The sequence below is a fragment of the Tenrec ecaudatus genome, chromosome 9 (genome assembly GCF_050624435.1).
Source record: "Tenrec ecaudatus isolate mTenEca1 chromosome 9, mTenEca1.hap1, whole genome shotgun sequence".
Taxonomy (NCBI): Eukaryota; Metazoa; Chordata; class Mammalia; order Afrosoricida; family Tenrecidae; genus Tenrec; species Tenrec ecaudatus.
In genome coordinates this window covers 70,371,933-70,395,465 of record NC_134538.1, presented here as the reverse complement: position 1 = coordinate 70,395,465, position 23,533 = coordinate 70,371,933, and the positions used below count along the sequence as shown (strand labels likewise).

Here is a 23,533-nt window from a genome sequence, read left to right as displayed (position 1 = left end):
AGTTATCTATCACACACACGTTACCAATTTGACGGTGAACCGGTGGACAACTTGTTGACAGCGGTTACAGTTATGGGCTGCGTCAGTGCCATTTCCCATCCACTGTGAGCCGCACCCCTCCCCTGTCCTCCTGCCCTGGTACACATGAGACAGCCTGGTCCCTCGGTGTTTTACCCTGCTGGACACAGAGCCGCTACGTGTGGAACCGACTCCACCACCACCAACAGCAACCAGGCTTTGTAAACAAACAAATACATAAATAAAAACACTGCACCCCCACCCCTACACCTACCCTGCCTGGACAAACAGCATTCTTAGATTCATCTGAAATGCAGCCAGTTTTTTTCCAAGTCCAGGGCAATTTTCCACAGGAAAGTAGATCGTCTTTAGCTCTTTTTTCTTTCTTTTTTTACATCATTTTATTGGGGGCTCATACAACTCATCACCATCCATCCACTGTGTCAAGCACATTTGTACATTTGTTGGCCTCATCATTCTCAAAAAATTTTCTTTCTACTTGAGCCCTTGGTATCAGCTCCTCATGTTTACCCTCTCTCCCTCATGAACCCTTGATAATTTATAAATCATTATTATTTTGTCATGTCTTACACTGTACGATGTCTCCCTTCACCCACTTTTCTGTTGTTCATTCCCCAGGGAGTGGGCTAATTTTTCTTTCAAAGACCAAATTAACCATATGAGAGGTTGTGGTCTTTCTGCTGGATTATCTACACTTGACCTTCCTTCTTAGAGTGTCCTTCTCCCTGGTGTGACACTATTTGACTGCTCTGGGAGGGTTTACGGTTCCTCCTATAGTAAGACAGGGCCAAACCATGACATGCCGGTTTCTTCCTTGCTTCCAGTTTGATTTCCAGATGGGACATCAGGATTCCGTTTGCCTGCCCAGTTCTCCTGCTCCTACACATGGGTGAGTACTTGATGCCCCCGGCCACTCAACTATACCTCCACAGAAAGACAGGCGACCTGCGGACCAAGTTCATCTTGTTTCTGGATCCAGGGATCCAAATGATGTCACAGGATGTGGGCAGGAATGGCCTTTGCTTTGCTCTGTCTCAACCTTTTCTTTGCCAGACAGAGAAAGGAGACCCCCAGAAAACAACTCCTGTCTGCTGCCCCTGTGCACGCAGCCCCCATGTGGTTTGGCTGAGGGGCTGGGTCTGGCCAACAAAACACCCTCCTCCAGCGCCCAGGCAAGATGGTGTATGCACGGTAACGGCTTCCAGGCAGTTGGCTGGGCTATTTGGTTGTTATCCTCAACTCAATATTTAGATTTAAATATCAAAGAAGCAAGGCTCACCCATCACCCCCACCAAAAACCCTTAAGCTGCCCTTCAAAGTCCCACCTGAGTCCTAGATCCCTCAGCACAGGCCAGAGGAGGTTAGGCGCCTCTGCACTCCCCAACCGCCAACCAGCACACAGTGATTCTATGCTTTGTGCGACCCAAAGCCCCAGCCCTCAAGGATAAGCAAAAATTTTTAAATGGAACCCAAGCCAGAACCCCTCACATTGGGTCATGGACATTCAAAGTCCCTGGCAAGCTGAGGTAAAATAAAAAGCCCAAAATTCTCCACACAGCATTCCCCAGCATGCCAGCTTTCTAACCATGTCAAACGCAATCCGCGGGGAGCAGCCAGCCAGCCCCTCCGATCTCACGCTCCCCCGTTTCAACATGAAGTCAGCTGGCACACGGGCCACGTACTATTGATGGAAACAATCAATGTGACGGGGCTTTTGACGTGGAGAGGGTGTCAAATTTCAAGGCATGGTCACATTCCACGTTTATACACAACCCTTCCACAATTCCTCTCTCGTTGAGGAAGAATCACAAATTCTGCAGATTAAAAGGATGGACAAAGGCGTGTGGAAAAGCTCGGGCTTCCTATTTATGCTAGGAAGGAGCTCCTTCCTGTTGCTACAAAGGCCAGGAAATGAACTTCTTGGTCCTCCCAGGGCATAACCACCTCCGGACAGAAGAAATGCCATCAAGCAAAGAGCCCTTCGGACACATGAACTGTTCCTTCCATCAGGGGCCACGATCTGCATCGTTTCGTGTCAGGATCTCACGCCTCCCTGGACAAGTGGGAGACCTAGCAGGATTCCATTTTTCTCACCAGGACCCAGGGCACAACTTCCCTCAGCGAGGAGCCAGTAAATAAGGACACATTACAGGGGCTTCCAACTGCGCGTCGGTTGCGGCAACTACATCTTCACCTTGTCAACATTTTGCGTTTCTAGGTTCAACTTCATTGGATTGGAAGGCCTCTGCCACTGGGACTGTGGGCCAGAACTTTCTCACCTCCTCCTAGCTCCCGCCAGGTTTGTTAGCAGTTCCAGGCTGGCCGCCCAGCTGGCGAGCACATTTGGCAGGGAGTACCTATCTGTGGGCAGAAGCCCAAGGGGTCCCCTGGGTGGGAAAGAACGGCCTTTTCCTGCACAAGAAGGTGCCCAGCCCTTGAGTGTTCTTAAGGCCAAAGGAATGCAACGTACCTGCCGCCTCTCATCGGGAGCCTTCAGGAAAAGCGCGTTGATCACCGCAATGGTGTATGTTTGGATTTCCTGGTCTGACCTAGGGAGACAGGCCAGAGAGTCAGACTAGTCAATGCCCTGAGATCACTGTCAGCACCCATCCCCACCCCCCAAAGGGGTCAGAGATGGGAAAGACCTAGAAAATGCACCTGCGACTAAGAATGCAGTTCCCTAAGCACGGGGCTGTAAGCCCTGTGGATATCGGAGCTGAGTAACAGACCGCTCCTTGGAAATCTCCCAGAAAGCAGAGGCAGCTAGCCTGCATCCCACTCCCATTCCCCATTTCCCATGCTCCTCTATTAGGATTAAAAGCCTAAAGTCAAGGGATGTAGTGGGTGCCCTGTGTGTGTGTGTGTGTGTGTGTGTGTGTGTAATTTTCTGTCTGATGCATGAAGTATATTGGGGAGCAGTCCTAGGTATCCTGACATTAATGGGTTTATGAATGCAATGGCTTTGTCTCCGTATTCCATATTTGTAAAATCTATTTCAAAATATAAGCTTCCAGATAACAAGAGACGCAGCTATTTCTATTGACACTTTTTTTTCCCCAAAAAAGAAACCTGAAATGCTGTATAAAGTCCACATCAAATGTGCTTTCTCCCTGCATTCAGCTCATAACAGTGCCATCGAGGCAATTCCGGCTCACAGCTAATCTGTAGGAGAGAGGCGAATTGCTCTGTAGAGTTTCCACGACTACAAATCTTTCCAGAAGCAAACAGCCTCATCAGTCGCCCTTGAAGCAGCTGGTGGCTTTGAACCACTCACCTTGTGATTAGGAACACAATGCTTAATTCCATACGCCAATTCCCAGGGCACATAATGAAATGGATAAATAAGAGAGACAAAATACAAATAAAAAAAGACAGCCTATGAGCTACTGTTAGAAGGCTGTGGTGGGTTGACAAGGAGCCCCACTGGAAAAGTGGTTACACATTCGGCTGCAAACTTCAAGGTCAGAAGTTCAAAACCACCAGCCACTCTGACGGAGAAAGATGGGGCTTTCCACTCCTATAAAGAATTACATTCTTGGAAACTCACGGGGCATTGAGTTGATTCCCACCATAATGGCCCTATAGGACAAAATAGAACTGCCCCTGTGGGTTTCTATGGGAGAAGAACACCCTATCTTTCTCCAGTGGAGCAGCTGCTGGTTTTGAACTGCTGACTTTGTAGTTTACAACCCAAACCATAACCCACTATGCCACTAGGGTTCATTTTTGGCCTCCAGAAACATATAACATAGCACTGAAAATGGTGTCAACAGTAAGGCTGTCTGTTTCTGTAAAGATTTACCATTTTCCTAGGAAACTTTGTGAGAAAGACAGGGCTACTTCATAAGAGTTACAGTCATAAACTCACGGGAGCAGTTCTATCCTGTTCTATAGGGTCACTCTGAAACAGCATCAACTCAATGGTTGTGAGTTTGGTTTTCGGTCAGGAAATCCTAGGGAGCAGGTCTACATTGCCCTATAGGATTGTTGTGTGTCATCATTATGGGGTTTGTTTGTTTGTTTGCTTGTTTTGATACAATGGAGTTTTCATCAGCTCAATGTCATCACAGGCAACCTCACTAATTACAAATGTATAGAGAAAAGTGGGGGTGGGGGTGGGGAGGACCAAAGAGTGCAGGCTATGGGAGAAGTTATCTTCCACTTTATAGATCAAGCCTCTATAAAAAATGCCTTGGAGGGAGGGGGAAAAAAGGGGAGGACCTGATGCAAGGGGCTAAGTGGAGAGCAAATCCCTTGAGAATGATTGGGGCAGGGAATGTATGGATGTGCTTTGTACAATTGATGTATGTATATGTATGGATTGTGGTAAGAGTTGTATGAGTCCCTAATAAAATGTAAAAGAAGAAAAGAGAAAAAAATGATTGGGGCAAAGACTGTACAGATGTGCTTTATACAATTGATGTATGTATATGTATGAGCTGTGAAAAGAATTGTGTGAGCCCCAATAAATTGTTAAAATAATAAAAAAGAAAAAAAATGCCTTTATTATAAAATATCTATCACCTTAGCTTAGCTAAGGAAGAAAGAGGCCTATCTTTAAAAACTTCTAATTGACTATGAAGAAATTCATTATATCAGACAAAACACTATCTTCGTGTAATTAAGGAAAGATTATATTGAGAACTTGGGAGAACTAATTGTTCTTTTATGTCTTAATAAAAGTAAGATTCTACTTACTAACCAGAGTTTCTTCGTGGGTATCAGGGGTTGGAAGGAGCAGGGAGGGGAAGCCACTGACTTTCTGTCCTAGGTGATGGGAATTCTGGTCACGCATTCTGGTGTTGGTGGCACAATATGAATCACGCAACTGGTGTCTCAAATCTTACTCATAAAACATGCTGGATTGGCAAGTGTGGTATTATGCATATTTTTATAGCAATGAAAATCATAAGATTTTCTTTTTTTTTTTTAACGTAAACCTGCATTGATACTACCAGGATTTATCAAAACAGAAGTGACTGAGCGCCAGGCACTAGAACCAGAGCACCAGACTCAGATCCAGTGGTGTGGACATGGGGAAGTGGCCATGCCAGTTCAGTGGGGTAGGTGGCTTACTTATATTTTAAAACATGATTTTCTTTTTCCGGGTGGTGTAGTGGTTACATGTTGGGCTGCAATCTGCATGGTTAGTGGTTCAAAACCCTCAGCATATCCTAAGGAGAAACACTGGGCTTTCTGCTCCTATGATCAGTTGTAGTATCAGAACCCCACAGGGGGTCGAGATGAGTCAGCATTGACTCAGTGCTAGTGAGTTTTGTTTGGCTTTATTAGTGCAGTTAATAGAATCACCACTTAACATAGCCCACAGCACTGTTCCGGAAGCACTCTCCACCCCACAGAAGTGTTTCCAAGCTTACCCTTGAAGGTGTGGAATCAGTTGGCCAATAGTGATCTCTTGCGCCACCTTCTGGTAGAGGTCATGGCTGTTGAGCACCATGGACTCCAAAATGGCCAAGGACCGCTGCAGGATTGAGATGTCGATGGCTGACTTGTTCACAAAACTTGCTATCTGAAAGCCCAAGGGAGGAACGATCAGTGGTCTGTGGTTGGCACAGCAAATGTGCAGAGACGGAAATACGTCAAGGAAACAGTAAATGCTCTCCAGAGAATCCAGACATCCAGGACGTGGAATACCAGGAATTACGGCAAGATGGCAAGAAGTACATCAAATCACCAATGGTTGTCGAAAAACATGGTTTTGACCCAATTTCTATAAGTCAACGGTAAGTCATGGTTTAAAAGGAACTGCTTCAGAGAATTAAGTTTGTCTAATTGGCCCAGCTTATTTTTCTCCAAATCTCAGCAGATTATTTCAACATACACAATGTAAGTATTTCAGAGTTTCTCTGAGACAGTAATTGTACATGCACTAAGAGTCCCTCCTTCTCCATCCCCAGACAACTCTTTGGCCCACACGGTCAATGACTGTATGCTGTCAGGTTCTTTAAGGGCCGGCATAAATCCCATCTGCAAGCACATGTCAATTGGCAACTTTTCTGTCACTAGTTCCTTGCCTCACTTTCCTTAACCAAGAAACCTTCCCTCCATGCTTCCAATTTCTTAGGACTGAAAGAAATCCTTCTCATTGCTCTCCGATTTAGCTTTAAAATCAGCAGTGTTAGAAGTGACAATACCAGCTTAAGCTGCAAGACACCCCACGCCCCCACCACCCAAGTTAATCACTAAGGTCTCAAACATCATAAATCACAACCGGAGAGCAAAGTAAAACAAAGGTTAGAATAATAGATTGCAGTCATCCAAACGCACGGGTACCAGAAAGGTTTTATTTTAGAGGCATCATTAAAAGTTATTACTGTCCGTTGACAACTCACACTAAAAGGCTATTATTATCTGAACATAATGACTACATCCTTAAAAGCTAAATAATTTGGATCTATCACAAAACAGACACTTGCCACTTGCCCTGTCCACACCATTTCTCCCTTCCTGCTGTCTCATCGGCCCTTTCGCCTCATCTCCTCCCATCCTTGGGCCTGACACATGCTTCCTGGCAATTTCCTGCCAACACCCCAATTGTGTCTAGGTCAAGGACTCCTTGGTGAAAGTTGGGGTGGGAGTGGGGATTCCAACATCTGTTCTTGCTGGCGGGTGGTGGGACAAATGGCATAGCATGTAAGGCTCTATCTTCCAACATGCTGCTCTTTTGCATGTAATACCAAGATTCTTAAGGGTCTTCAAAGATGGTGTTAGGTCATTTGATGGTTAGTTGACATGTTTATTCGCCCTGCCAAACTTCTTCCTTCATCTCTACAGTCAAGTCCACTCTACCAAGCTGGCAATCACTCCCACACACACAGGTTTAATGCTGAACTTAAGCTTCCTCTACATAGAGTAAAATCTCCTCGACTCACACCATCACTACCAATGACTGAGTTCACTGCCCATTAGCCCAGCACAGTTCTCTCCACCAACGTGTTCCGCTTTCCAGGGTCTCCTTCATGTTTCTAGGATTAGGAGGTGCCCTGAGATTGACAGTCGCCGGGTGGTGTAAAAGAGTAAGCATTCAGCAACTAAGCAAAAGGTTGGCAGTTCAAAACCACCAAAAGGGACATGAAAAGAAAGGCCTGGCAAGCTAGTTCCGAAAGATACGAGTCACTGGAAACACTATGGAAGGCAGTTCCTGCACACTCTGGATCACCATAAATTGGAATCAACTTAAACAGCAACTAACAACAACAACAGCAATTTTCTCTTCTCTTCAAGGTCCCCTGTTGGTCTCCATGTATTAGATTCAGATGAGCTTGCCCACCTGACTTCCCACCAGCCTTCACCCCTTTCTTCACTCATTTAATACTGACACATCTATTAATAGGTATTGATTGTGAGCCATACAACAGGTGTGTACTGTCCTGCCAGTCGATGACCACGGTGGTAGTTACATAATTCTCATGTCAACTTGAAGATCTAAAAGTGTCGTGGTGGAGTCTAGCCTGCCAACAAGGTCACAGCCTGATGGTACCTCCTGGTAGACATGGCCTTCTCATAAGGAGTATCCTTGGAACGTCCTCCCTCCTTCTCTCTCTCTGCCTTCACCTTTCTGCTACTGAGTCCCTCGGAGAGCTGCCAGAACCCACCACCACTGGATCTATGGCACTTTGCACCCACTGGCTGCTGACATTCCTGCACTCTGCACCATTGCATGTGGCTTCGAGAGTCCAAAGAGGGATTTGTGGACTAGTACCGGACTTATGGCCTAGTATTGGACTTATGGACTTGATCTGGACTGGACTGGGAAGTTTTATTGATACACAATTACTCTTTAATATAAAGCTCTTTCTTGCACCTATGTGAGTGTCCCTGAATTTGTTTCTCTAGTCTACCTGGCCTAAACACAAATATGGGCTGTACAGTTTATCATGGAAATAAGCTTATAGTTTTCCAGAGACATACAGATAAAAAAGAAAATCACTATGAAGTATTAAGTGCTTATTCTTGTTATCGAAAAGGAGATATTCATTTGGATTATTGCAACGAAGGCTCACTCTCTTTCTTCTTGCTCTTCTCTTGCCAATTAGCATCCTTTTCCACATTTGTCATCATCATTCATGATTCGCATCCCCCGTGATGTCGTTCCCATCCCGGTGGGAGCCCTGAGCCCCTCCCCTGGGCACCTCCCCCAAGTTGCAGGAGTAAGGAAAACTCCGGCACACAAGTCTAACTCATTCTTTGCTGCCTAAAACAGCATCTTCTTCGGCATCCTCTCTGTTCAAGCTTTCTCCAAATGGACATTGATTGACTGCTTCCATCAATATCCTTTTAACAATGTTCAATTTTAGCAAAAACTCCTTTGCAGTGCGCAGTGGTTTCTGACGGGAAGTACACTTTCTCATAATGGGTTTTTAAGTTCTCCTCGAAGTATTGCCTTCCAGATCTCCCCAAGAGGCCTGCTCAATGGTCAGAAGTGGTCAATTGTGGGTTTCATTGGATTTAGGCATATTTCTAGCCCTCATATATATTCTAATTCTATTTTCTATTTGCACATGCACCTTGTAAAATGGTTTTCTCTCCCATGAAATTAATCTCTTCCTTTCAGCAAAGCCATCTTTATTTTCCCCCCTATTAACTCACCTTTTCTTTGACACACAGAACCAATCATTTCAACAATCCTATTGTAGGTTACATAATGTGTTTTGTGTAAAACACCTAGCCAAGTACCTTTTGTTTCACCTGTATTTGCCAGTAGTTTTACCGGGACATTTAAATGACTATATAGTTTCAGTTATTTAATATGAATAATCAATCGTGGCTTATACAAGCTAATTGGTGTCCTTCTCAAAAGAACTAGAGACAAATCTTCTAATGAACGTCACAGTCTATGACTAGTTCAAAGACTACAAGTCTCAATGTAGTTAAGTGGTATAGCAGATGGTCTGGTTAAGTTTTAATTGTCCTTGTCCCTCAAAGAGGTGGTGTCGTTGGGCTACTAGGCTCAAGGTCACCAGTTCAAAACCATCTGCTGCTCTAAGAGAGCAAGAGGAGGCTCTCAATTCATGTGAAGAGATTCAGTCTCAGAAACCAACAAGAGCAGTTCTGCCCTGTCAGAGCGGGTCGCTATGAGTCAGAAACAACTTGGTGGCAGTGAGTCTGGTTTTGAGTTTTGTCGTCCTTCGAAAATGAATCATGGTGTCCCTGACCTCTATGTTCACCCTAGCTCTATGAGAATACTTTTATTGCACTAGAGCTGACACAGCTGGGTCCGTCTAAACCAGCTCTGGTGCAGCTTCTTGAAGGGAGGCCTTCATGCAGAGAAAGGAGAGAGAGGAGTTGGCAGCCACCACGTGACCTACCCCCACATGCTGTGTGGCTTCATTTTTATATGATTCCTAAGTAAAACAGAGGAAGATTTAGGTGCTTTTTCAAACCCTAAAGCACACTACAATTTATGAATCGGCAGCACCAACCATTAGAATTATGTAACATTTTCTTAGAACCCCTTACGATGAGATCTTAACACGCTCGTGGGTTACCAGAACTGAAGTGAATCCCAGCAGAAGCGTGAGCCCCACAGCTTCTTTGAAAGGATCTGGGTTGTTGTCCTAGTGTGTGTCGAGCCAATGCCCACCCAAAGCAGGGGCCCATAAATCTCTCAATGCTTTAAGCAGTAGAAATTGCCAGCTCTCCAAACCAAAATGGCTGGATATTTGTCTAGGCACTGAAAATACTGCAGCGCGCCAGGCCCCCTGGCAGAGCTATCGCTGCGAGAACGTTTGTATGTAACTTTCCTTCCCAGACAAGGCCCTGATGTTATACTTGGCTGGGGGAATACCAACTCTTAACACAAAAGTACTTCTTTTTTGTCTCTCTCCCCCGCTCCCTTTCCTTCTCCCTGTCTTCCTACGTGCCGCCTAAGTAGCCAAGCCTTTTAAAACACAACAGTGGTCTATATTGGCATCAAGTATTCCAAGTTCCAGGATATTTATGAAATGATGCGATTCTTTATTGCATCCCCAATCTGTAAACAGAAACTAAATCCCCACCTAACAAAACAGATAAAGTGGGAAGGAAGGAGACAGGGGCTGGCAGGGAAAAAAAATATTTCTTCAAATTGGCATGAATTTGGCATTAATAGGGAGCCAAGTCTAAACCACAGAGATAGACATCTTTTGTCAGAGCATTTCCTCGTTGATTTTTGTTGAGATAAAGCTCCATTTAAGGACAGTTGCCTGCATACAATTCCTGGGTTGTCAACACACTGAATTCGGTCCAGCTAATGAATAACAAAAATTAACCTTGTTAATCCCTTCCTACTTATAACTGAAATGCTTTATGATCTCTTTTTTATTGTAGTAAAGTGACTTATAACAGAAAACTTGTCATTTCAACCATTCTCAATGTACAAGTTTGTGACATTAGTTTATATTCATAGGCAAACGTCGTACCCATGAAATAGTAATTCTCTTTCCCGCCCCCTAAACCCTAGACACCTGTTTGCATTTATTTGCCTACTGTAAATATTTCATGGAAGTGCGATATTTGTTCTTCTGTGTCTGGCTCATGACACCTAGATTACTTAAATGTGTTAAAATACCATTTATTCCTTCTCTTCTTCCGGCTCTGTGGTTTTTAAAAACTCTTCCAAAGCAATCTTATTTCATTCATTTTCCAAAAATAGTCAACTAAGGCCTTACTCTATGCTGGGACCTGAGGAAGAAGTCGTGAAGAAAGCTGGGTGTCTGCTGGCCTGCCAGTCATGACCTAGTGGGGGGAACTGTCAAATGAACAACAAGCCAACAACATCGCAGGGCATGGTCAGCTGTGACGGCACAAAAACACGTCTCAGAGAGAATCTGAACAGATGCGATCTCTCAGCTCCGCTGGTGAGGTCTGGGCAGGCTGCACAAAAGAACAAGCTGGTTACACACGGCTCCAGTGGACACTCTTACCACCACTTGCCAAGCACAGGTATGTGATGATGACGGGGAAAGGCCTGAACCAAGAGGCTGATGGCCCAGCTCACTCACCACAGCCCTGGAAACTCAGCAGGCATAACAAAATGATCTCTTCTGAACAGGATTGTTGGGGAATCGAGAGATGATAGGGGTGAAAATACAGCATCGTTTCCAGGAATTGACAAGACATTAAGTTCCATATTGTTAAGGAGCTTTGGTGGTGCAACAGGTCAAGCACTTGGCTGCAAATGGAGAGATCAGTGGTTCAAGCCCACCTGCTTCCATTTAAGAAACTACCATGGGCAGCCTACTCCGTCACATGGAGTCAACGAATGTCACAGCTAACTCAAGGGCACACAACCATCACAAGCACAGTGTTGCTTTCTTATGGAAAAGGGGGTTCTAATAACCAGCAAGGCAATTCAGATGTGAGAAAGGCCTGTCATCAATCCATGAGTTGACTTATCGGTGAGGCTATAGGAACCCCTTAAAAACCGAGTCTCTTCAGATTTGAACTCCCTCCTTTCAGAAGGTGCCTTGGGAAGATAGGACATGGATTTCACTTTCTGCTCCCATTAAAAACAAACACTGCTTACGCTGTTCATCACCGCCAAAGGAAGGGGCTCCATGGCACTATATTTTCCTCTATTTTCTCAACTCTAATTGTTTTGTGCCTCTTTAACAATGCATACCACTGAGAAAGAGGCAAAAAGAGTCTTCTTCTCTATTGTGAGCTTTCTGCACGATTCCTTTTCCCTTGGTATGGTGGATTTACATGAAGAAACAGGGTTCAGAGATGTTTCCACTGAGTTCCCACCTTAACTAACAGGTATGCTCCCTCCAGCAGGTCATTTAACCTCTGGGGTTTCCTTCCACAGCACACTCATGCCCAGAAAAAGTGCTCTCCTCTTTCATCCAATTCAAGGTGGTGTCTCCCGCAAGCCACTTCCCCAGAGAGACACCTCAACCAAAAGGATCAAGGTTGGCGTCACCATTAACTAAACGTCTCGACATCTTTGCTCCTGAGCCACGGAGGATATGGCATTATCACTCCCCAGCAGGCATGACCTCAATCTGACCGCAAGAAACCATCATATCCACCTAGCGGAGGCACATTCTGCCAAATTAACTGCCCGCATTCTTCAGATGCATCACGATCGTGACGACAAAGGAAAGACAGAGGATCCTGCAGACTAGAAGAGACAATGGAGACTTACCTACAGGCCATGTGCAAGCCTTTGCAAAGAAAGGGAATTTGTAGGAAAACTCGCAAAACCGAGTAAGAGTAGTAACATTATACCCATGTCCATTTTTTTAATAGCTCAAATGATTGCATGATGGTCTTGCAAAATACTAGCATCGGGAGAAGTTGGATGGAGGCTACAGAGAAACTGTACTGTTTTTATGCAGCTTTCTTTAAATCTACCAATGATCCAAAATGCAAAATTCCAGGAGCCAAATGGCTCTTACTGGATTTTGCTTTGACTTTCTAGTTTCGGCTCAGAATTATTAAAAGACGATACTTCTGGTAACGATGCCTACGAAATCACCCATCTTTTCACACCTAACACAACAGTAGAAATATAAAGGCTGTCACATTTATAGACAACTTCATAACTACAGAGATATTAAATTAATAAACTAACAAGCAATAACAAGTCGTGATTTCAAGAGTAAATGTATTTGGTGGGGGGGTCCGGAAAATGAAAACAGAACTGTAAGCTTTTATTTGTGTCTTCATGGTGACTCCACAGCAGCCCTGCCTCCCACATCAGGATCACCCATGTCCGTCTCTGTGTTAGCATCCTCAGAAAGAGGAATCCACCTCACGGGTTATGTCTATGGTATTTACTGTCCCATTGTTACAAGTGAGCGGGCCTGCTCTGTCTTACATTCAGGGGGCCAGACACCCACCTGCTCCACATGTCCTAACTTCAGACCTCATCATGCCGAAATTCCCTATGCATTGCCTCTACCCTTTCCCTGAGCACCAGGGTAAAGGTTCACGAAGGGCGGTAGGAACTCTACACAAAGAATTACCTACTGCCACCAAGTTAATTCTGATTCAAAGCAATTCTTAAGGTTCCAAAGTCTTTGCAAGAGTAGAGCATTTCATCTTCTCCCACAAAGTGACTGGTGGGTTTGAACTACAGACCTTACAGTTAGCAACCCACCGCTTACCAAGTTCATCCTGGTATTAATAGCATGCCCTCTTGGCCCCATTTGACTATGGATTCTCTTGCACACTGTGAAAAGATGTGTTTTTCACATAGAAAAATGTAAACAGAACATGAAACAGGAGTGAAATAAACGATAAAATACCTTCAAAAGCAGAGAAAAGTATTTATGAGAGGAGTGTCAATTACCTTCTTAATGAACGCCACCGAAAATGTGTCCCATGACACTATGCCATGATCCATCAGTTCCACAAATGCAGTCAGTGTGAAGGACAGCATGTCTCCAAAGCTGGAAAACACAGGGAGATGCAATGATTAGGGACCCCAAAGTAGAAACAAAGAAAGAGCAGTGAGGAAGGTCTAGAAAAAAGTACGAGCCAATGTTTAAAAGTGTGTTGGGAGCCAACAGCTCAGCCATAGAAAAGGCCCATCAGTCAAGGAGAAGGCAACAAGATGGCACCCAGAGCATAGCTAGGGCTTCAAGCTGGACAGGCTCCATTTCAAACTGACAGGTATTCAGGACGATGGGTCATACTGAGCAACTGGCGTCATCACACAGAGCCTCTGTATTCTCAGTTGGAAACAGGTATTATTCGTGTTGGGTTGCTAACCACAAGGTCAGCAGTTCAAAACCACCAGCTACTGTGCTGGAGAAAGATGAGATTTTCTCCTCCTGTAAAGATTTCACATGCTCAGAAACCCCCAGGGGCAGTTCTACTCTGTGCTTTGCGTCTCTGTGAGTCAGAAATGACTCGATGGCAGTGAGTTTGGGGGTTTTCTTTTCGTTTTGAACCACCAGAAGGTGAATGATCGAATGCATAAAGAGACACCCCTTGCATTCTTAATAATTGATGATTTAAAGAAAGCTGTGCAGTGAATGGCAGTGAGAGCCTCTCGGAGAAGGCCATGCATTGATCGTCCACAGGCACCGAGAGGAGAAGGCAATGCAATGCATTGATCGTCCACCGGCACCGAGAGGAGAAGGCCATGCATTGATCGTCCACAGGCACCGAGAGGAGAAGGCAATGCAATGCATTGATCGTCCACCGGCACCGAGAGGAGAAGGCCATGCATTGATCGTCCACAGGCACCGAGAGGAGAAGGCAATGCAATGCATTGATCGTCCACCGGCACCGAGAGGAGAAGGCCATGCATTGATCGTCCGCAGGCACCGAGAGGAGAAGGCCATGCATTGATCCTCCGCAGGCACCGAGAGGAGAAGGCCATGCATTGGTCGTCCACAGGCACCGAGAGGAGAAGGCCATGCATTGATCATCCACAGGCACCGAGAGGAGAAGGCAATGCATTGATCGTCTGCAGGCACTGAGAGGAAAGACTGAAGTAGCTCAATTAAGTGCGCGAGCAGTTTGGAAAGGACTCAGGAGGGCTATGTAGGCCTTTATCTGCACTTAACCACATGGACGCGATCACATTCGTGTCCTTACCACACTGGTCAGCATTTTATCTTTGGCTAATAGGCTTTATTAAATATGTATAGAGATAATGTGTGTTTTAGGCAGTGGCGGGCAGGGGTGGGGGAGTGGGGGGATTAATGGGAGATTTAGAAACCCATTTATTTTGGAGAGGTCAGGTCAAAGTATTATTCTTCTGAAACAATTTCCCCCACCCACATGTATTAGATAATTCTCTGGTTTCCTTAAACCCAAGACTTAAGCCTACTCCCACTGACTCAATTCCAACTCATACTGGTCCCATAGGACAGAACAGACCTGTTCCTTGGGGTTTCTGAGATGGCAAACGTTTATGGGAACAGACAATCTCATCTTTCTCCTTTGAAGCCACTGGTGGGTTTGAACCACTGACCTTTGGCTAGCAGTTCAATGTGTAAGGCTGTACACCACCAGGTCTCCCTGGCTCCTAGCGCTCCCAAAGTAACACTGCAAGACACTCAAAATCTTTTGGCAAGCTCACCTTTTTCATTGTAATAAATATTATGGTAACACTCCCAAGACAAGAACCCTCTCCTCAAGAATTGTAAATCATGCCAACCAAGACTTCTAGACCGTCTGCAAAGTGCACTGACTGACATGCTCACTTTCTATTTGCATTTTTTAAATACGCAAACCCATTTTTATCTACCAGACATGTTCACAACAAATACAGTATAGAATGAATGCCACGAATAACTTTAACTTTACAATCCAATGGGAGCCTGGGTGGCGCGGTAGTTATTCATTGTGCTGCGATCTTCAAGGTCTGTAATTTGAAGCCACCATCCAGTTCTCTGGAGAAAGACCAGGCTTTCTACTGCCCTACAGGGTTGCAGTCTCAGAAACCCAGAGAACAGTTCTGCTCTGTCCTCGAGGGTCACTGTGAGTCAGCACCAACTTGATGGCAGTGAGTTTTTCATGTAATACAACAATGCATTACTTTGCTTCTGTTTTAACTGTTGAAGAAATGTCATTATGCATCCTTCTTTTTCTGACCAAGGAGGCCTGGCGGCACCGTGGTATACATTGGGCTGCTAACCACATGGTCAGTAGTTTGAAACCACTAGCTTCTACAAGAAAGAAACATGAGGCTTTCTTGTTCTCCCGTACAGATTTACAGTCTTGGAAGCCCACAGAGGTGGTTCTACCCTGCCCTTAGTCATGAGTCAGAATTGACTAAACAGTGGTGAGTTGTTTGTCCCCTGACCATGACCCAGAAGTCCAAACTCGCTGCCATCGAGTCCATTGACCCACACCAAGCATGTCAAACACAGAACGATCCCTGTGGGCTTATGAAACTGTAGATCTTTACAGTCGAAAGCCTCATCTTTCTCCCTTGGAGCAGCTGGTGGTTTTGAACTACTAACCCTGTGATTAGCAGTCTAACACATAACCCATGATGCCACCTTTGGTTGGTTGTTTGGTTCCTAAAACTGGCATCTCTAGTCCATTCATTTTCCCCACTACATGATTTTCCAATCATGTCAAACTAGATTGTAAGCTAGAGTGGACATCACACCCAATTCAGCATACTGACCAAGAGGATTTCCACCATGCAAAGGTGAGCTTGCTCTCATACTCCCTATTGCTCCTATTTAAACAGAAGCTGGAAGGCTACATGTGGTAGTTACAAAATCTGGTGTTAACTTATAGAGGGGTAGAGTCTAGGCTGTCAATCAAGTCACAGCTTCGTGACCTCATTTGGAGGTACTAAGGAGATAAACAGCTTGCTTTAGGCAGGACACACAATCACTCTCTGTGAAACATGACTGAGGAGGAGCCTGATGGAGGTAGGCTGATGCAACCAGAGCCTTGGAGTTGAAGGAGTAACGTGGAGACCCACACCAGCACTGAGATGCTTCAACTGCCACTGGATCCACAAGACTTTCCATCCAGTGGCCTGAGATCTTCCTGCAGTCAGCATCATTGCATGTGTTGTGTGAGTATGAAGAGGACTTTATAGCCTGGTACTGGATATATGGTCTAATATCGGACTTATGGACTTGAGCTGGACTGGGCTGGAATGTTTTCTGAATATTCAATTGTTCCTGTATATAAAGCTCTTTTTTATGCATATATGAGTGTCTATGAATTTGTTTCTCTAGTCAACCCAGTCTAACACACTATATAGGTGGGGTACAAGGTAGAAGATAGATTAGAAGCTTCTCCTGCTCTGTGTCCCTATTATGGAGAGCTCTAATTGCAAGTCTTTCTGGCACGCTGCTCTTGTGTCTCAAATCCATCTCACAGCCTCACCCAAGCCATTCAACCCCACCAAGTTATTTAAGTTCATGTGTGACCTCTCTTACCACTAAGTCTTAGAATCTAAATAGCAAAAAGTGGCACTGTGGTTAAGGCAAGAGAATGACAGAGAGAGGAAAGAGCAAGAGGAACCTCACTTTGGAACTGAGTACAGCATCAAGTGGCAGTGGGAGAATCAAGCAGATGCTCCCTTTACCCCTGAAGTTCAGGTTCAACACGGCTAAGTGGATGCCTGCACAGATCCAGTGGGTTTACCACTTCAGAGCTACAAGCTCCATCTTTAAACATGAAAATTGGTTGTCCTGATTTTCAATCTGTAGGCATCGCATAGACTCCCACACATACACGATAAACAAAGTCTCCTGACATCTTTAGACTGAATCTGCCCAATTGTTTTCAGTGAACATGAGGTTCAAAAGGGTTTCCTTTCAGTTAGCAGCCAAATGCTTACCCAGGGTTAAGACACCCCTGGGGCTCCTTGGTATTTCAAACGCTGTTGCCTTCACTGGGGCGGGCAAGGATTCTCTGTCCTTGGAGTCAGTGAGGGGGTGGTGGGGAGGGGCGAGCAAGACCTCCAAACCTTTAAGAATTGGCTAGAAAAGCATGCACCACCTCTGATCACCTGAAGCACACTGCCAGTCCCTCTCTGGGAGATGCCCCTAGGTGGCATCAGAGGCCAATCGGAAAACTCAGTAGGGTTTGGAGGGTGAATAATAGAGAAAGTCAAGAAGGTGAAATCCAAACGACAAATCATAACAAAAGGAATGAAAGCAACTAGTGAGATTTATCAGTAGACTGGCTGGCCAACTAATATTACTGTGAAATCATCATTACATGATAATGCATAGTATTATTAGTACCAAACAATATTAGCTAATTTTATTTATTATAATTTCTCCCCTTATAAATCAGGAAACAATAAGCATACAATAACTAATAGCCGCCATTGGGTTACAGCTAGGATTCTAAGAGACCCCAAAGACTCACATCTATGTAACATTGGAGGGCAGGATCCCTAGTCTCCACACCGTGCGAATGACTGTCTCCATGACATCAGTAACAAAGCTAGCGCGGGGACAGGAAAACACACACACACACACACACACACACACACACAAGCGTGCGCACACATATGCACCACTAAACTCAACCTTTCTTTGCATCCCCTGTCAGCTGCCTGAGTCAAAATACAGATGACCTAAGGCATCACTAGCTGATTTAGCGGCAAAAGGTAAGTTATATTTATGGCTGTCTAATCATCTGAAAACAAAACGACTCTGCCTTCTAGCGACCAGCTCAGTACAACCATATCCCAAATGCGCTTAGTAACATCTGGGGATCGTCAATCTTCTCTAAAATCCCCCAGAACTCTGTACAGGAATGCCCGAGACAGGCTACAAGAACCACAGAAAAGAGATGGAGAGCAGGGCAGAGTACCATTTGGTTGCCCATGCTCCAAGCTGGTCCAGGGCCAGGACGCCACTCCACGGCAGTGGTTTTCAACCTTCTCAGTGACCCCCAAACATAAAATTATTTTTGTTGCTACTTCATCACTGTAATTTTGCTACTGTTATGAATCAGGTGACCGCCGTGAAAGAGTCATTCCATTAGACGCCCCCCACCCAAAGGGTCGCGGCGCACAGGTTGAGAACCGCTGCCCTAGCAGGTGGCTAAGGAAATCGCTGCCTAGCAGATGGCTAAGGAAATGGAGCCCCATCGTTCACACTGTACACCAGGCCTTCCGTGCTTTTCAATCATCCATTGGTGCAAAGGATCAATAAGGGAAAGGACAGCTTCTTCTCATCAGACACACCTCAGGTGTCAGGAAGGATGGCTCTTTTCCTGGCCCATTGAATGACGTCACAACTGTTTGATTGGCTTGAGCCTGCACACCCTGCCTTTTGGTTAGCGGCTTGGTGTGATCACCGTTTGAAGCTCACGAGGACCGTATCTGATATAGCTGGATGTGTAACAGAGGGAGAATGCCTAATAATTGGTGGCTGAAAGACATGCAGACAGATGGTCATGAGCTGGAACTTTTTCAAAACTCAATGTCAACCTTTCGGTGGCAGGGAAAAGAAAGCCACAAGAAAGGTCCATATCAGGGAACTCCATCACCTCGTGTGAAATGCCAGGGCCACCAACACGGTTGTTGACATTCATGTTTATTTCCACGCCTACATGAGTAATTCAGGCTGCAATGGAACACGGAAGCAGGCAAAGCTCCGCCGCTGAAATCCATGCACATTTGGGAGCATTTTTAATTGTCTGCCGTCTTTGCTTTTTCTCCCGTGCTAAGCTCAAGATGGTTCAGTACCAACCACCACACACTACGCAGCCTGCAAACTTTCCATGCCGGTAGCCAGCGAATCACTGTCACAGCCAACACGCCATGTGTGCTGGAGCGATTCAAACAAACACTTCTCACCCACTCCGCTGAACGGCCCTCCTCCAGCCAGCCACAGCCCGTCTCAATGCGGGCATTTCCATGTCTGCTGCTGATTTTGTAAAGATGAATCCTTACCAACGTTTCCTCGGGTTGGCATGGCCGACGACGCAGAACTAGCAAAATGACTCCTGGGCCACGTCGAAATGACCAGCGAGCCACAATGGAGATACCTTCAATTGCCAAAGTTCATGCAGGTGATTCTGCCCTGTCCTTTGAATGCGTCCATGCTTTTATTTGGAGGGGAAATTTATCTTCAAGGGAACTTCAACCAGTTCGTGGGGAAATGGGAAATTAAAAGTAAAACCTGTGAGAGAGGACTGCCTTGTATTTCCAGGTCGGGCAGGTTTTCTGTGGTCAACAGGCTTCAGTCTTAACCACTTTTCTATCATTTTCTGTTCCAAACCAAACTCACTGCCAACAAGTTGAGGCGACTCACTGCAGGCCAGGGGAGAACTGATCCTCTGAGTTTCTGAGACTGTAACTCTTCCCAGGAGCAGAAAGCCCTGTTCTTCTCTGCCGGGTTCACACTACGGACTTTCTGGTTAACAGCCCAATGTCTTTCTTTCTTTGACGGGCTTCGACCTTACAGAAGTTCTGAAAGTTCTGTAAGTTTTACTGTTTATTGAAACATTTAGGTGTCTAAGTCACCCATTAGGCAGCTCCCTCTACTTTCATACTCACTGACTGACTTAGGATCAGCAAACATTCTTTGGGATCTTTTAGGGGTGGCGGGGGGTGTCAATATACTAGTTCTTTATTCAACTCTACTGATCTCCTTTATGAGTCATTTGGTGAAATACATTTTTCTTTACAGGACTGTTTTGGTTATTCTAGATTTTAGGTTTTTCCATTTCAATTTTGGGATATTCTGGTCATTTCTAAGAATAGAAAAAAATGAATTTGGATTACATTGAATCTAAGCATCAATTTGGCAAGAATTGATAGCTTATTGATATTAATCATTCCATCCCAAGAAAAGGTACATCTCTCAGTAATTAAGGTTTTCTTTAATTCCTCTCTGTCATCTATGAGGATAAGTCCAAAAGCATTGCTGCAAAGTCACAGAAACTCTTTGTTTAATCATTTTATTAGGGGCTAGTATAACTATTATCACAATCCATACCTCCATCCATTGTGTGAAGAACATTTGTACAGTTGTTGCCCTCATCATTCTCAAAACATTTGCTTTCTACTTGAGCCCTTGGTATCAGCTCCTTTTCCCCTCCCTCTCCAGCCCCTCTCCTTAATAAACCCTTGATAATTTATAAATTATTATTATTTTTTCATGTCTTACACGGTCCAACGTCTCCCTTCACCCACTTTTCTGTTGCCTATCCCACAGGGAAGGGGTTTTATGCATGCCCTTGTAATCAGTTCCCCCTTTCCACCCCATCCTTCCCTCTGCCCTCCCAGTATCGCCACTCTCAACACTGGTCCTGTAGGTTCATCTGTTCTAGATTCCCTGTGTTTCCAGTTCCTCTATCTACCAGTGTACATCCTCTGCTGTATCCGGATTTGTAAGGTACAATTGGGATCATGATAGTGGGGGTGAAGGAAGAAACAAAGAACTAGAGGAAAGTTGTATGTTTCAACGTTGCTACACTGCACCCTGACTGGCTCATCTCCTCCCCTTGGCCCTTCTGTAAGGGGATGTCCAGTTGCCTACAGATAGGCTTCGGATCCCTACTCGGCACTGCCCCCTCATTCACATTGATACTATTTTCTGTTCTTTGATGTCTGATACCTGATCCCATGGACATCTCATGATCACACAGGCTGCTGTGCTTCTTCCATGTGGGCTTTGTTGCTTCTCAGCAGATGGCTGCTTGTTTATCTTCAAGCCTTTAAGATTCTAGACACTTTATCTTTTAATAGGCGGCCACCATCAGCTTTCCTCACCACATTTGTTTATATACCCACGTTGTCTTCAGTGACCACGTTGAGAAGGTGAGCATCATGGAATGTCAGTGTAATAGAACAAAGTGTTCTTGCATTGAGGGAGTACTTGAATGGAGTCCCAATGTCCATCTGTTACCTTAATAGTAAACCCATAAATATATGCACATAGATCTATTTCCCCATAATCATATATAAATACATGCCTATATTTAGACCTCTATAAATGCCCTTTCCCTCCTAGTTCTTTCCTCTATTTACTTTTAATTTACTCTTGTCCTACTACCATGCTCAGCCTTCATTTGGGTTTCAGTAATTCTTCTCAGTTGCATTGCCCTTGATCAAGCCCTACCAGATCTGTTACATCCTCCTTGCCTCAGATTGTGGATCATTTATTCCATTGTCCCTGCATTTGTTAACACCACTTCCTTTCCCCCACCGTCCCCTCTCCCATGCCCCCCTGGAATCGTTGGTCCCTTTGTTTTCTTCTCCAGATTGTTTATCCCGCCTATCTTATCTAGATAGACCTGCAGAGATAATAATATGCACAAAAACAAGACAGAACAAAACAAAGCAACAAAAGAAAACAAAACAACCACAGCAAAAACAATGACCAAAAAAAAGAAAAGCCTGTAAATAGTTCAAGGTCTGTTTGTTGACCTTTAGGTCATATCCAGTCATATCTGATGGGGTGCCATGCCCTGGCCCCAAAGTCTATTTTTGCTATTCCCTCGGGACTTCCTTGCTCTGCTCCCCTTGCTGTCCTACTGCAAGCCCTTAGTGTTTTGCCTTGATGTGGTGGGGTAAAATCAGGTGCAATTCCCACACTGTGTCTCCAGTGTTGTCCCCCGTAAGGCTATAGGTCAGTGAGGGATATGCCGTGTCTTGTAGTGGGGCGGGCCCTATGGTCCTCTCTGTTCATTGCCTGCTCTGAGCAGCGATATTGTCCTCAAGGCTTGGTGGGCCAGGATATGCTCCACTCTCTGTTCCTCCCCCTTCATTTGCACCCATGTGCTCTAATCTCAGACATGTCCCTCTCCCTGAGCTGTAGCTTCTGCGCTGTCCTCTGAGGTAATTTCTTCTGGGGGTAGAGGCGGCTCCATTTAGTTGGGATTGGGGCTGGCCCCTCAGACCCCTTTACTGGTTCCCTGCTGCACGCCGGTATGTTTCATTCACATCTTGGAGCACAGGCTTGAAGTCAATCACAGAAACTTTCATTGGGCAAAAACACCAAAGTGTAAAGGTATGGTTTCTCGATATCTTCTCCATCTAGGTCAGCACATTTCTTAAAAACAATGTTTCCATCTCACTAACCCAGTGATTCTCAATCTGTGGGTTGAGACCCCTGTGGGGATCATACGACCCTTTCACAGGAGTCACCTAAGACCATCAGAAAACACATATTACGGATGGTACTAGGAACTGAGACTGTGCCCCTCTATCCATATCCGGGCGGGTCTACCCACCTGGAGATGCACCCACCTACGAGTCCCCAGTGTGAGTGAAGACTGCCACCCATGCTACACCATGCTTCAAGAGAAACTTTCATTTTTTGTCATTAGAAATAAATATTTCACAATATATAATTATATATTGTTTTGTGATTAATCACTATGCTTTAATTATGTTCAATTTGTAACAATGAAAATACATCCTGCATATCAGATAGTTACATGACGATTCTTAACAGCAGCAAAATTAGCGTCATGAAGTAGCAACAAAAATACTTTTATGGATGGGGGTCACCACCACATGAGGAACTGTATGAAAGGGTCCCGGCATTAGGAAGGTTGAGAACCACTGCACAAACCCGAGAGAGAGTACGTTCTCATGGAAAAGAGCTGCTACTGGCAGTATTGTTAGCTGTTCCTAAGATATTAACGTTCCCATACTGTGTAGAGAGAGAGATGATAGATATAGAGAAACCTCTACTAGAAAGTCAGTCATTATTTTTTTTGCCATTAGTACGATTTTATAAATAGCAGTATTCCTGCAACTAATGGTTGATCTTGGTGAGACATGTAGAGAGAGATGAGTTTTGCGACTAGTGTCACCATAGTGATCAGAATTTCCACTGCGGGACAGAAAAGTAATGAGCACAGCTTCAGACCTCCAACTACAATTAACATGCAATTCACTTAATAGACAGGTGATTAAGCTTTTTCTCAACTCAAGTGAACTAATCTTCATCCATACTTCAATCCTGAATACATATATTTTTTATGTGGCTCTCTTTCTTGCTGAGCCATTGAAGAAAATCAAAGGCTTTGACCTTGAACATCCTATGCCACAAAAAGAAAGTTTCTGTTTGCTGGGCTTGTTTATTTA

General features: G+C 44.8%; 1 protein-coding gene across 1 annotated transcript in view; it reads right to left on the bottom strand.

The window, feature by feature from the left end:
- The window catches only part of ELMO1 (engulfment and cell motility 1), a 673,946-nt gene that overhangs the window by 404,565 nt on the left and 245,848 nt on the right, over nt 1-23,533 (bottom strand). The window contains exons 8-10 of the mRNA XM_075558190.1: nt 13,337-13,436; nt 5,418-5,569; nt 2,510-2,588 (exon numbers count right to left, since the gene is read on the bottom strand). Coding sequence (XP_075414305.1) covers nt 2,510-2,588; nt 5,418-5,569; nt 13,337-13,436 — 331 coding nt within the window. The remainder of the gene's footprint in view (nt 1-2,509; nt 2,589-5,417; nt 5,570-13,336; nt 13,437-23,533) is intronic.